We start from the raw sequence: 14,639 nt of genomic DNA on the forward strand, positions 1-14,639 counted from the left end.
GATTTCTAAACGATTTCTCAGACATTAATATGTTGTTGTTCATACGTGGATACTACTTTTTTCTTCCAATTACAGTAGGAAAACTTCAACCTTTTTCAAAATATGCTTTGATGGAGCACAGTAATTACTTTATCTGGGAAAGCAAGCATTCATCAAATGCTTAACCATTCGCCATTGTAAATAAGAGCTGTTAAGAATCTTCACACAGAGCTAGCCTCACTTCTCTCCCTCCCAGCTTTAAATGCGATTGGCTTCACGTTGCCATATCCTCAGGCAGCATGCACACAACAGACACAGAGCCTTTCATTACTCGTTTTATTTTCATATAAATTAACATCCTAAAAAAATTGAAATAGAAACACTAGATACAGTATTGCACATAGCGATCTTTGTTAAATGCCCTATATTTTCCTGGAAGAATATTAATATACACATTGGAAAGAGGGAAGGAGACAGGAAGACTACAAAATGACAACCAAAAAAAAAAAAAACCCCCCACTATGCTCTCTCTACACTTAACAAACTCAGGTAGGAGACCATACTTTACATAAATACAATCTTAGTTGCGCGTCAGAACGCTCTGTTTCATGAAGTCGCTTTCCACAATGGGCTTGCAATAGCCATAAACTCTCCTCTTTTCTCTACAACCATAACCCCCACCCGACACCATTAAAATCATTTTCACAAACCACACCCGCTCAGGTGAGACAAAACCATCACAGCGCATCATAAGCGGACTTGAGGACTCTCTGATGAGTCCTCAATTTATTCTTTTCCCTCTGACATAAAATAAAATCCTTTCCTAGGCTCCTTCAAATCATGAAGAATGGCATATTCACTTTACAGCTTTGAATCACCTGCCATCACCTACAGGGAGGGTCCCAAGGATGTCCAAATACTCCAGCAGGTGTGTTTCACTAACAAGTTCTAGGCCGGTGCCGATCCAGCAATTAGCCACGTCTGATAATTTTATGAGCATCACCTCCAAAATGTTGGGTCGTGTTTTCTTTGTGAAAGGCCGTGGCAGAGTGATGGAGAGGCACACGTTTCGTTTTCCTTCTTTCTGCTACAGATTCGCTTCATGTTGGGTTTCCAAAGACACTCTGATCAAAAGTCCTCAATAACCAAAACACCGATTTCTGTCTCTATGAAATGATTGATGAGAAAGGGGTTCCCTTCTGCTATATATATATATTTTTTTTTCATTTTCTTCCCAGCAAAAATAGGATCATCTCTTTTCACAAATATATATTCATGGAGAGCAACTCGAGGAGTGGGGAGAGCCTTCCTGATGATAGATCAATGGTGCTGAAATCTTAGGATAGAAAACACAGACGTAGAAGGGAAACTAGAAATGACGTTCCAACCATACACCCGCACGCGGTCATGGGGAGCACTGGTTTTCCGTAGCAAGGACTCTCGGTGTAGAAGGAATAGTCTCAGAAAAGTAAAATTTAGGTTCAGGTGCAGCACGTTCAGAATTAATGCAGATTCTGCCTCCTCAAACATGCCGTCTCAGCCGGTCGGTGTTCACACCAGCTTTTACAAAAAGAAAAGGTGTCAGAGTACACTGGTCTCCTGCCTTTCTACTCTCCTAGGTAGTCCAGTGAAGGTCAGCCGCCGGTCAGCGGTCTAGGAAACACAGAGGTGATGCGAGGGGTCAAGAAGAAAATGACGGGGATGGCACCGTTCCCTTCTGGCCTCCAGGTCGGCGGAATGTTCTGTAAGTGGCTGGAGGGTGACTCATGTTCATCCTGTTTTCCTTTGTTCAGGTTTTCATGCTGATCTTTGCTTTCTGAAAAAGAAAGGCGCCAGAGAAGAGTGATAGTTAGAAAACACGAAGTTTTAAAAATGTCTGGAGTTTTTGGAGGAGCCCAAACGAGACCTGTTCGTCTGGACCAGATTCTCTGGGAAAGGTTAAAGGTCAACCAGCCCATAGAAGGGGAAAATATATATATATAAGTAGAATACGTTTCATCTTTTGGAATTTTCACCAAGACAAACCACTCCATATTTTTTAGTGGAATCCAAGATTTTAAAATTTCATTTCTAATTGATGAGAAAGAGTGCCAACCCTTTTCTCGTTCTTAGTTTCATGTATACTACACTAACAGGAAAATTGAACGGGCTATTGGTACTACTATTTATAGTTAACCCCAGCATGATTGGGGTTAACTACTAAATAATTACTCCTCCTCGCTCAATACACTTCAAATTTGTACTTTAATCAAAATGACAGGAAAGAAAGCAAGCCATCATGTACTACTTGTCATTAGTGAGGAATGGTTCTGATACAGAGAAGCTGAATGGAAAACAGCTTTTATTTCTCTAATTTTTTCGCATTTGGTTATTTATTTAGGTGGCTAGCTAATACATTATTATGCTTAGCTGATAGTTCAAGGCTCATTGTCTTGCTGTCCTGTCGTTTTGAAATTTTATTTTTCAGTGATAGTTGACAGTCAGTATTATTTTATATTAGTTGTAGGTGTACAGCCTAGTGTTCAGACAATCATACAATTTCCAAAGTGATACCCCTGATATTATAGCATAATATCCCCAAGGCCCATCCATGTTGTCACAAATAGTAAGATTTCATTCTGTTTTTTATGGTCAAGGAATATTGCATTGTATATGTGTACCACAGATGGTTTTGTAATCCACTCATGTATTGATGTGCAATTGGGATGTTTCCATATCTTGGCTACTGTAAGTAATGGACCTAGGGGTGTATATATCTTTTAGTGTTTTGGATTTCGTTGGATCGATACCCAGAGCTGGAATTGCTGAGTCATGAGGCAGTTCTATTTTTATTTATTTATTTATTTTAGAAAACGTTTCTTATTTATTTATTTATTTATTTACTTATTTTAATTGATTATGGTGTCACATAATTGTCCTTATTCCCCCATTCCCATCCCAAACCCCTCCCTAGATATGCCCCCCCACCCTCCTCACCCCCCACCCCCCGTTGTCCATGGCCACTGGCTAGGCCCATATGTATGCACACAAGTCCTTTGGTTGATCTCTTCCCCTTACCCCCATCCTCCCTTACTTTCCCTCTGAGGTTTGAGAGTCTGATCGCTGGTTCTCTTTCTCTGGGTCTGTTTGTGTTGTTCATTATTTCCTCTAGATGTGTGAGATCATGTGATCCAAGAAATAGCCTTGTAAGAACCTAAACTGCTCATTTTTGAGGAATCTCCATCCTGTTTTTCCCAAGTGGCTGCACCCATTTGCACTCCCGGTCAGCAATGCAAGAGGGGTTGTCTTTCCTCCAATACTTGTGCTGACTGATTTATTGATGATAGCCATCCTGGCAGGTGTAAGGTGACATCTCATTGTGGTTTTAATTTGCATTTCTCCCATGATTCTTGATGTTGAGTGTCTTTTCATATGTCTGTTGGCCTTTCTGGAATGATGTCTATTCAGGTCCTTTGCCCATTTTTTAATTTGGATTGTTTGTTTTCTTGGTGTTGAGTTGCATGAGTTCTTTATGAATTTTGAACATTAACCCCTTGTCAGATGTGTCCGTGGTGAATATTCTCTTCCATTCGGGAGGTTGCCTTTTCATTTTGTTGATGGTTTCGTTGCTGCGCAAAACTTCATAGTTTGATGTAGTGCCATTTGTTTATTTTTTTCTTTTGTTTCTCTTTTCCAAGGAGACATAATAGAAAAAGAAAAAAAAAATACTGCTGCCGAAACCGGTTTGGCTCAGTGGATAGAGCGTCGAACTGCAGACCGAAAGGTCCCGGGTTCGATTCTGGTCAAGGGCACATACCTTGGTTGTGGGCAAATCCCTGGTGGGGGGTGTACAAGAGGCAGCTGATCGATGTTTCTCTCTCATCGACATTTCTAACTCTCTATTCCTCTCAATTCCTCTCTGTATAAAATCAATAAAATATATATTTTTTTAAAATACTGCTAAGAGAAGCGTAAGATATTTGATTGCCTATGTTTTTCCTAGGGTTTTTAGAATTTCAAGTTTTATATTTAAGTCTTTAACCTATTTTTAATGTATTCTTATGTATGTTTCCATTTATGTGTATCTTTTTCAATTTCTTTCTTTGGTGATTTATAATTTTATGAGTATAGGTCTTTTGTCTCCTTGGTTGAATTTATTTCTAGGTATTTTTCTTTTCGGTGCAGTTGTAAATGGGACTGTTTTTCTAATTTCCCTTTGTAATAGTTTATATTGTATATAAAAATGCAACTGGTTTATGAATATTAGTATTATATCCCTGCTACACTACTGAATTCATTACTGAATGTTGTGTAAGTGGCTGGAGGGTGGCTCGTGTATTCTTTAGGACTATTTATATGTAGTATCAGGTCATCTGCAAATAGTGACAATTTTACTTCTTTCCAAATTGGGTGCCTTGTATTTCTTTTTCCTCTCTGATTGCTGTGGCTAGGACCACCATATTGAATACCATATTGAATAAAAGCGGTGAAAGTGGACAACCCTGTCTTGTTCTTGACCTTACGAAAAACATCTGTAGTTTCTCCCCACTGAGTGTGTTAGCTGTGGGTTGGTTTGTCATATATGGCTTTTACCCATTGAATATGTTAGCTGTGGGGTTATCATATATGGCCTTTATTATGTTGAGGTACAAACTTTGCAGAGAGCTTTTATCATTCATGAAGGCAGGATTTTATATAATTTTTAATGAATGCATTTTTTATATGATTTTCCCCCCTTCATTTTGTTTATGGGGTCTATCACATTAATTGATTTGTAGATATTTTACCAACCTTTCATCCCAGAGGTAAATCCCACTCAATCATGGTGTATGATATTTTGAATATATTTGCTAATATTTTGTTGAAGACTTTTGCATCTATGACCATCAGGGATATTGGCCTATAACGATCTTTCACTGCAGTGTCCGTATCTGGTTTTGGAATTAGGATAATGCTGGCCTTGTAAAATGAACTTGGAAGCCTTTCCTTCTCTTGAATATTTTTTTTGAATAGTTTGTGAAGGATAGGTGTTAATTCTTCTTTGAAAATTCACCTGTGAAGCCATCTGGTCCAGGACTTGGGAAAGGACTGAAATCACAACTCGTAACTTTTTCTAAAGAGGGCTATTTAGCCATATAAAAACCCGAGTTGCTTTAATATCTTTTCCACTTAGACTGTGCGAGGCGAATGCAGTTGAACATGTTCCCATTTTAAAACCTACCCCAACTTTTCACCTAAAAGAGCATCATTCCCTTAGTCTGTGGCACTGAGCGATAATCCCTCGCAACTTTCGGCAAAACATGGGCCATGCCATGAGGTCACGAGAGAAAACTCATCGTTGGCACTAGGCCCTCCCCTCCAGGGTGCCAAACCTGGCATTTTCTTTTTAAGGACGACGTGGGCAAGGAGGAAATTTAGAACAGCTTGTCCAACTCCGGTTACTGACTGACAGCTGTTAAGCAGCCAGCTGTGCAGAGACATTTATGGGGACAAACCAGCTGCGAGCCCTCTGGGCACTTGGTTTCTCCCGCTGTGGTTCAGGTCCCAATGGCACGAATGCAATTCTCACAGCCAGCCTGGGTTCAAGTGCAGCTCTGAGCTGTGATCCTGTGTAATGAAGAGCGTGAAAGATCACCCCCTTACCCCCATTCCCGCTGGTACACCCATAGCCACATAGAAGCACTCAGTAGGTTTATCTTACTCCTTAAGCTTGGAATGCTGAATACTGAGATTCTTCTTAGTCTCTTGGGCCTAATGAATGCCCTCCAGAAGAAGAAATTCTTTAAGTTAGAAACTCATTATGTATTCAAGCTTAAGAGGAACATCATTAAAATACTCCGTGTTTGTCTGTATTGATATTTGTATGTCCACACAGTGTTCAAAAGCCAAAGGAAAAAATCACAGGTTGAAGAACAGAAAAGCGAGGTACTTACAATCCCGGAGTCGTGTCTCGGCTTTATTTTATAAAGCGACTTTCCCTTCTTCTGCCTACACACCTCTTCCGCTTCTTTTACTCTGTGGGGGGAGAAGACACGGGCATTTGTTAATCTGAACAAAGTCCTACACGGATTATATAGCAATTCACCTTATAATTGGTGAGCAAGCATCAATGCATTAAGGGTTCGAATTATTGGAGGAGAAAATACACAGACATGTCACCTGACATTTGATTTAAAAATGTAGAACGGTATAAACAGACTGTTGAACCTCAGAGGGAAGGCAGGGGAGGGTGGGTGGGAAGAGATCAACCAATGAACTTGTGTGCATATACGCATAACCTGTGGAGGCAGACATTGGGGTGGGAGGGCCTGGGGGGTGGGAAGGATGGGAGCGGGCTGGAAGAGTTTTATGTGGGGGAGGGGACACTTTCAACAATAAAGTTGATATTTTCAACAATAAAGATGTTAAAAATTAAAAAATACTTTTTTATGTAGTACTTTCAACAATAAAGATGTTAAAAATATATTTTAAAAAATAAATACATAGACTGTCAGAGCTAGAGGCAAATTCATCCAGGGGCTGTTAACTTGGAATCCAAGGATGCAGAATGGAATAATATACAAAAAGATAAAGATTTTTATGTACATATTTCATCCTATATTTAAAAAGTCTTTTATATAAGAAAGTATATAAAGACGATATATATACAAGACAGCAAAGAAAAATTCATTTTTCATACTCAGATTGGCTTCATCACAAGAATAGGGCAGGCACCATATCATAAACCCAGCAGCACTAAAATAATTAAATTAGCAGCATCACCTAAAAACTCAACAGCTTACTTAAAACAAGTTCAGATCCATTTTCCATGGCACGTTTAGACTCATGCATGAAAATCCATTGCACTGAATACTTGGGTAGCTTTTTAAAAATGGAATTTCATCAAGCATGGGAACCCATCATTTCATTGAAAACAGAAAGCAGGGAGGGAGCGATAATGACATTCTCATACCACGAGAAGGTCTTTTCAAACACGCACGCCAAGGAAAACAGTAATGATGCATTTGCCAGAGGTAGCGTTAAAAGAGGATGTTATTTGGCGAGTAAGTGCTGGCTTTGCTAGGGACGTTGGGCAATTTCTTAATATCCTGATGCCACTGACCTTGACTTCCCTCAAACGGCTAAAGGGATATACAAGTAATATCACAGTATTGCTATTATTATTACACAGAGTGGTAGCAAAGATTTTTTTAAATTTTTATTTAAAATTTCTTTCCAAAAACTTAATATACTATAAACAGTGATGCAGGTTTACTTCCAAGGTACCGTAGGACATCTATAAACTGGAATCCCATTAATAATATAACGGGGTATCATAGGAAGGAAAATAACCTGCCAGATTAATGATATTGTGTTATTATGGTTTACTCTGGGGATGAAAAAAAATTGAAGTATTTCTGAAGGAAGTTAAAAGGCCATGACATTTTCATAAAAGACTCTGTGTGTACATCTGGAAGACTGTTTCGCCAAAGAAATGGATTGTAACTATCCTCCTTGAGTCCTGTGACAAAGGAGCTAAGGAGAGAATTCATTTCCAAGAGAGCTCAGTGAATCTCTGCTCTTAAACAACCGAATGCAACCAATAATTCAATACAGGAGCCAAAAGGCCGAAGGGAGAGTTTACCTTCAAGTGCGACCAATGAAAGTAACTCCCTGAGGACATAAGATGCCTGTGGGGTTGCTATTGTTAGCAATTCCAGAAGATGATGACGGTTGCTAACACTTTTCTGACTTTCCACCCAGGCCATAAATCGCCTTTAATCCTTCCTCCAAACATTTGAAGACAAAAATACATCCTTGATAGCCAACTAAGGATTGCTGAGTCCCATCTTCCTCTGAAGCCACGATCAATCAATTCACAATGAAGTCTCTTTGGACAGGGAATTAAGGAAACCTTTTTTTGTAGCCAAAATCCAGTAAATTCCCTCTTAAATGGGTTTGGAGCACTTTAAAATATTTGGGGACATTTATAAAAATGGACGTCACACACATTTAGATCACCAGAGAGAACCATGGATCAGCCGCCTCCTGCACGCCCCCCTACTAGGGATAGAGCCTGCAACCCGGGCAAGTGCTGTCTACAGTCTGTGTGATACAAGACCCAGCCTTCCCCAACCTCAAGTCCACCGGCTGCAAATGCAGAACCATAAAGTTCTTCTCGCTTATTGATTTCAGAGAAGATGGGAGGAGAGGGAGAGAGAGAAGCATCAATGATGAAAGAGAATCACGGGTCGGCTGCCTCCTGCACACCCCACACTGGGGATAGAGCCCACAACCTGGGCCTGTGCCCTGACCAGGAATCAAACTGTGACCTCCTGGTTCATAGGTCAATGCTCAATCACTGAGCCACGCCGGCTGAGCTAACCAGTCTTTTAATTCTTTTATTTTTAGAGAACTGAGTTTCCCAACTATCTTTCTGGAGATGCTTTCTTAATCTCTTTTCTTAATTATTCAACTTCCCCTCTAATGTTATTTTTCCTCCCAGGGCTCTAATCTCGACTCTGATCTTGACTGTGATTTCATCGGAAATCTCCACTTCACAATTCCAACTCCCCTTTCTGCGCTAAAGACTCCAGACCCGCACGTCCAGCTCTGGCCTTCCCAGCCCCATGCTCCCAATCCTGGTGGACAGCAGTCTCCTCTCTCTCAGCAGGGCCTTGGCCAAGCATATAACAGGTCACCCTCTGAGCAATTCCTCTCCCTCTCCACCACCCCCTCCATGCATATGCGAATAGTCAACAAATTCTGTTATTCATTATTCTTTAATGATTTTAAGATCTGTCCCAGCATCTCTCATTCCATTGATTTTTGTTGTTGTTGTTTTTGTCCATCTTCACCCGTGGATATTTTTTTCCCACCAATTTTTTAAAGAGAGTGGGAAGGAAGGAGAGAGACACAGAGAGAGAAACATTGATGTGAGAGAGACACATGGATCGGCCGCCTCCTGCACGCCCCCCTACAGGGGATCGAGCCTGCCATCCGGGCATGTACCCTGACCAGGAATCGAGCCGTGACCTCCTGGTTCCTAGGTTGACACTCAACTTACTGAGTCACTCTGGCTGGGCTAAAAGACTAAATCTTTTGAAACTCTGAACATGTAAATCATGGCAGTTTAAAATAATTTCTGAAAGGAAACTATTTAGAAAAACTGGCCGCATGATTTATCGAATGCCGGGGAACAAGCACTATAACGGGACACATTTTGAACTCCATTCAAGGAAAAGTAGTAATGGAAACACAATGGGCTTTAGTGTTCATCTCTGAAAGAGGAAAGCACGTAACACAGTCCAGAAAAAACACATTCTCTTGATCCTAACTTCCAGGAGGAATTCTTGATGCAGCTCTCAAAATAAGAAAATGTGAGCAACGGTTCGTACAAATCTAAAAATCCAGAAGACGGAGAAATTTCTCCAGGGGCCTTTAAAAACAAAACAAACCAAAAAAATCCTCCATATAAACTGAGATTAATTTTCAAACTTGAACCTAGGGAAGACATATTTCTGAGGACATTTCCAAAAACTCTAGGACAGTCGGCATATCTCCTTCATTATCTCAAACTAGAGGCCCGGTGCACAAAATTTGTGCAAGGGGCTCGGCCCTGGCATCCCCAGCTTTATCCAGAAGGATGTCTGGAAAGTCGTTCGGCTGTCCGGTCTAATTACCATATTACGCTTTAATTATTTTAGACTGCAATGGTCTCGACTGAACAGCCGTCAGCAAGGGGCTCATCTAGGACAAGAACTGGGTATACCAACGCTTCTGTGCTGGTGAAGGAGGGAAATAAATTGCCTTCTGGGATCGGATGAATGAACAGCAGAGTTCACATTCCATTGTGTAAATAAGGAGGCTGAAGTATATCCTGTCATACCAGGAGTCCCCTTCGTCCACGATCTCCCACAGGAGCTTAACGCGGTATCCGAAAATGTGGACAAATCCGGAACATTCCAGTTAGGACTTTTTAAAATGCTTAGGTGATCATCATTTAATAGTCATTTTAATAAGATACGTATGTTCCTCCACACATTAGAAATTCTAAGCTTCTGACCACATTTTTCATCACTCGTTTGAAATCTCTGATTTAGGGAAAAAATAAATAAAGTTTTGCTTTTCTACCAGATCATGTAGTCGGGACAATTTGCATTCTATATATGAGATGTAGAATAACATAGAATTCACAAGAGTAGCTCAACTGAATTGTCTTTTTTTTTTTTTTTCTTAAGTCCTGTAAGAATGGCCACGTTCTTCCTGAGGATTTTTAGATTTCCCCAGTAAAACAGTGAAATGACACTCCCCTGTCACACAAAATGTCATACATGACAGCCAGAGCTATGACAAAATCATATTTGACAGCCAACTTCATCTTTTATTACAAGAAAACGGTGCTGGTGACTCCACCTGACATTTTTCATGCAAACATCCTTTTCTGTTTACCTTTCCTAAACTATACCTTTCCTCTCTCCACCTTAAGATATTTCCTGCATCTCAGGGATTTTTATTTTTGCAAATGGCCCAGAAAAGTGTTTGATCAAGGGAGAGATCAAGTTAAGAGTTCCTGGTACACACACATGGTGTATGTTTGGATACTTCTCCGGCAAAGACAATATGTACGAATAGCTGAGATGTTGTTTTTTATAAAAGACTTTCTTTGGTGGGGACCTCTGGTTTAGAGAGAGTTTATCACATTTCCTCCTTGTAAGACTCATAAAAGAGTCAAACAAAGCCACTTGTACCGTAATGGTGCAGAATTATGCAAGAGGAAGAACGGCTTAATTAAGGAGTTAGATGTGGGAGATACACGAGGCAAAAATGGGATCAAGGAGACAAACACGCATTAAGGGAGACCAAGGGTCACAATTTTCCCTCTACTGGATTATTCCTAACTGGCCAAAGACATGCTGCTTATCCCACCATCAAAAAAATAAATAAATAAAATTCCTGCATCCACTTCCCCCTCTGGCCAGACCTTTTCTCTGTGACCCTGTCCTAAGTATGAACTCCTCAAAAAAGTTGCCTATAACCCTGGCTGGTTTGGCTCAGTGGATAGAGCATCGGCCTGTAGACTGAAGGGTCCCGGGTTCATTTCTGGTCAAGGATACATGCCTGGGCTGCAGGCTCGATCCCCAGTAGGGGGCGTGGAGGAGGCAGCCGATCATGGTTCTCTCTCATCATTGATGTTTCTATCCCTCTCTCCCTCTCCCTTCCTTTCTGAACTCAATAAAAATATTACAAAAAAAAAAAAAAAAAGTTGCCTAGCATCACCATCCCCACTTGCTGTTCTCCCAACCAATCCAATCCGGCGTTAGTGAGAGAGACTATGCCTGCGGATGTCACCAGTTCCTCCCCGCTCCCAAACGCCAAGGTCAACGCTCAGTCCTCATCTTTCCCAAAGGGAACATTTCACCAGGTTCTCTCTCGTCCCTCCTGCTTGAAGTTCTCTCTTCACCTGGTCCACCAGGCTACCCAGTCTGGCCCCAACATCTCCAAGTGTTTGGGCCACAGCAGTAGATCCCAGTCAGTGGTAAAGTGGCTGTGATCCCCTTTCTTTTCCCTTATTAATAATAAGCTTTCTTCATAATTCCATCACTTGCACTTACTTGTATATGTATGCTATCCTGAATGATCATATGTGATTGGGAATATCACATCTCTCCATTCACCCATCATCAATCCATCCATCCGTCCATCCATCCATCCATCCACCCACCATCCGTCCATCCATCCATAATATTTTAAAAAATGCTTTTTCACCTTTTTCTCTAATGTGTCATCAATACTCTCTAGCCTCTAGTTCTTTTGAAAAATATTTATTTTTTATTATTTATTAATAAATATTTATTATTTATTTTTTACAGAGAGGAAGAGAGAGGGGTAGAGATCTAGAAACATCGATGAGAGAGAATCATCGATCAGCTGCCTCCTGCACACTCCCCACTGGGCATGTGCCCGCAACCAAGGCACATACCCCTGACCGGAATGGAACCCGGGACCCTTCAGTCTGCAGGCCGATGCTCTACCCACTGAGCCAAACCAGTTGCAGCTAGCCTCTAGTTCTTGCTATTGTTCTCTGTGCTCTAGTCCGTTTATTTTGCCTTTATAAAATAAAAAACATTAGGAAAATCAGAGCTGAAGGAAGCAGAGCCATGTACAAGCTCTGCCGAATTAAGAGCGCTTCTGTTCTCAACACAACACAGGACCCTCGGACCACATTCACATCCACGTCTAGACGGACTTTTACAACGAAAGCTTCCGCGTTATCTGAGAGCATCTCAGCTTCTCTGAGCGGATGCATATTTTTTTCCAACTCGTTCTCGTCTCATTTACCTCCCCCTCAGACTCGGAGCGCTTTAAAGTGGCCAAATGGAATTTCGTCAAACTTTCCAAAAATGTTCACCCCCAGGCCGTAGGAATTTGAACCAAAGAGGTTAATTTTTAAAAATAATTCCATCTCATAAAATTAAGATCTACTGTAAGTGTGCTTTTATTTCTGATGGGCTTTGTTTTATTTATTTATTTATTTATTTATTTATTTATTTATTTATTTATTTATTTTGTAAAACGTGGCTTATGTGCATTTATAATGATAATTAGAATATCTTAAAGATGAGAGTTCGTATTTTTACCTCCTTTCCTTTCCTCACTCAACAAATTTGAGAGACGGATCTCCATACGCTTTGATGCCAGACAATGGAGCCCACAACCCAGGTCCATGCCCTTGACAGGAATCGAACCTGGGACCCTTCAGTTCACAGGCCGACGCTCTATCCACCGAGCCAAACCGGTGAGGGCCAGACAGGGCTTTCTATAGCTCAGCATCAAGTTTTCAATCATTCAAGGAAGGGCTCCGTAAGGAGACGCGATCAATGAGCCGTGGAGACGTGGTGGCCAGGCCCATATACCTCTGACCTGGATATAGAGCGTGACACGCAGGTGCCCGCCAACTTCGATTCCTACAGGAAGGGGCACACGGGGCAATCAATGGGAAGTGGAAGACAGCCAGGCCCGGGCGGGACAAGACGGAGACAAGGCTGATGGATTATTCAGAGACTGTGCACCATCACTCCACAAGAGGAGACGATGGATGAAGTTGATGAAATAAAGTTTTCAAACTCAGAAAGGCACTCAGGGTATCAGGGACCCTGAGTCTCTGACTCAGGAAGCCAAAGCAAAATGAATCAAAATGGGATGAAATTAAATAACATAAAAAATGCTCAGAGGCTTCACAGAAGATAACATTCAGAAAGGGCAAGCAGACAGGCCAATGGTGTATCTACATATTAACAATATTAGAGCTATAACTAGAAAGCCCTAATGGCACAACCATGTCTGACATCATTTTAGGGAATTATATTAGGCATAATGGGATTTTTTTTTTTTTTTTTTTTTTTTTTTTTTTTTTTGCTCAGCAATGCCTTTTTACTTAAAAAAAAAAAAAAATTACAAAGCCCTAACCAGTTTGGCTCAGTGGAGATAGAGCATCAGCCTGTGGACTGAAGGGTCCCGGGTTCAATTCCAGTCAAGGGCATGTACGTTGGCAGCTGATGGATGTTTCTCTCTCATGTTTCTAACTCTCTATCCCTCTCCCTTCCTCCCTGTAAAATCTCAATAAAATATATTTTTTTAAATGCAAAACCATAGCTCATAAAACTCTAAGAGCATTAGAATTGGAAGTGATTTTATACTAGACATATGAGCAATATTATGCACATAACACTTAAATGATGCTACCCACCAAGCCACACTGGCCAGGGCCCAGATTTTCAATGTAGAAAAAGCATTTTCCGTGTCTCTAAAGCGTCCCTCTCACCCATGGGAACAGCGATGCCGCCTGGGAATGGTAATCTCCAAGCAGAACAGAGCCCCGGGCAGTGCTTCCCTCGGGTGACCAACAAATACATCATCCCATGATCATAACCCTCCTCCTTCATCCCCGTCCTCCACATGGATCTCTGATAGCTTTGAAAGCGGTCCCTTTCCTCAACTCCAATAGCAACAGACTTCGATCTACACCGACAGCTCCCTTGACTACCAACGTTGGAAACAGAAATGTTACCATGACAAGAGATGCTCTCCGAGTGAATGCCTGACCTCCTGAGGCCCCGCCCCCAAACCCTTTCCCCCTCATTACCGATTCCAGTCCGGCTGAAACCCAGCTTGATTGCCACATGTTTGTGCAATTAATGGCAGGAGCAGCTCTGCTTTCTCCTGGCTCATCAAAGGCTACCTGACTCGGCGTCCAATAAACCAGCAAATTAAGTTAGACATCCCTTTAAACACAGCCCGTGGCGATGTCACTACTGATCTATCGAATTGAGATGACTTCAGCCAATGGAAAATGAAATCGCAGTAGACCACACTACCCACCACGGGGCTGGAGCGTCTGCTGACAGAGCCAGATCCCCTGGTCCAGAACACCTGTCTCTCTCCTGACAGCCTGGGAAATCCTCTCCCAACTCCCAGCTTCCTGTCAGGAGTCCTCTGGGCAGAATTCATGCCCGGCCCCTGTCCTCCCGTCTTTGCTTTGGCCTCTTGAGGTCAATAAGTTGTTCATCTTAGCAGGGTTGCTCCACTCCCATATGGTCTGCTTCAGGTTGCTTCCTCGCCATGAATGTTGTTTTCACCAGACAGGTGTCCTGGCAAACCACCGCCCCAACCATTCTCTGGAGCACCCCAGCCCCGATGCT

General features: G+C 41.6%; 1 protein-coding gene across 2 annotated transcripts in view; it reads right to left on the reverse strand.

The window, feature by feature from the left end:
- Positions 1-296: 296 nt before the first annotated feature.
- FMN2 (formin 2) overlaps positions 297-14,639 on the reverse strand; it is an 86,618-nt gene continuing 72,275 nt past the window's right edge. For both annotated transcript variants that reach the window (XM_084868672.1, XM_084868671.1), the window contains 2 exons: positions 5,892-5,973; positions 297-1,795 (listed from right to left, as the gene is read on the reverse strand). In XM_084868672.1, coding sequence (XP_084724798.1) covers positions 1,769-1,795; positions 5,892-5,973 — 109 coding nt within the window. In that variant the 3' untranslated portion in view covers positions 297-1,768. The remainder of the gene's footprint in view (positions 1,796-5,891; positions 5,974-14,639) is intronic.

The sequence above is a fragment of the Pipistrellus hanaki genome, assembly GCF_964339955.1.
Source record: "Pipistrellus hanaki genome assembly, chromosome: 20".
NCBI lineage: Eukaryota > Metazoa > Chordata > Mammalia > Chiroptera > Vespertilionidae > Pipistrellus > Pipistrellus hanaki.